At 24.6% G+C, this 358-nt stretch overlaps 1 protein-coding gene across 1 annotated transcript in view; it reads right to left on the bottom strand.

The window, feature by feature from the left end:
- Positions 1 to 358, bottom strand: part of LOC108689837 (odorant receptor 46a-like) — a 2,448-nt gene that overhangs the window by 607 nt on the left and 1,483 nt on the right. The window contains exon 3 of the mRNA XM_018196782.1: positions 45 to 246. Coding sequence (XP_018052271.1) covers positions 45 to 246 — 202 coding nt within the window. The remainder of the gene's footprint in view (positions 1 to 44; positions 247 to 358) is intronic.

The raw sequence follows: 358 nt of genomic DNA, 5'->3' as shown, positions 1-358 counted from the left end.
TATATATATATAATGTTAATTTATTTTAGAGAAATATATTATACTTTTGTTTTAACTTCGTTTCCAAACCAACAATAGATAAAAATTTGTGTCAATATGGCCCCTGTATACATCATCAATGAAATGAATGTCACATAATCTGTCGCCATTGCTATTCGATATAAATTCGAGCATACCACTAACATGCTCACTGCAAACTGGAGACCAATTATTTTCGCAAACATATTATTTACTATATATGCATATCTGTGATTAAATATAAGAGGTTTAGTTTTATAACAAATAGCCCTTAATATACATAAAGTTACACATAAATTGAATTTTCATTACTATTAATTATTTAATATATTAATTATTT

Source organism: Atta colombica, unplaced genomic scaffold (genome assembly GCF_001594045.1).
Source record: "Atta colombica isolate Treedump-2 unplaced genomic scaffold, Acol1.0 scaffold277, whole genome shotgun sequence".
NCBI classification, from domain to species: Eukaryota; Metazoa; Arthropoda; class Insecta; order Hymenoptera; family Formicidae; genus Atta; species Atta colombica.
The sequence above is the reverse complement of the archived record's forward strand: the minus strand, read 5'-3'. Positions and strand labels throughout refer to the sequence as shown.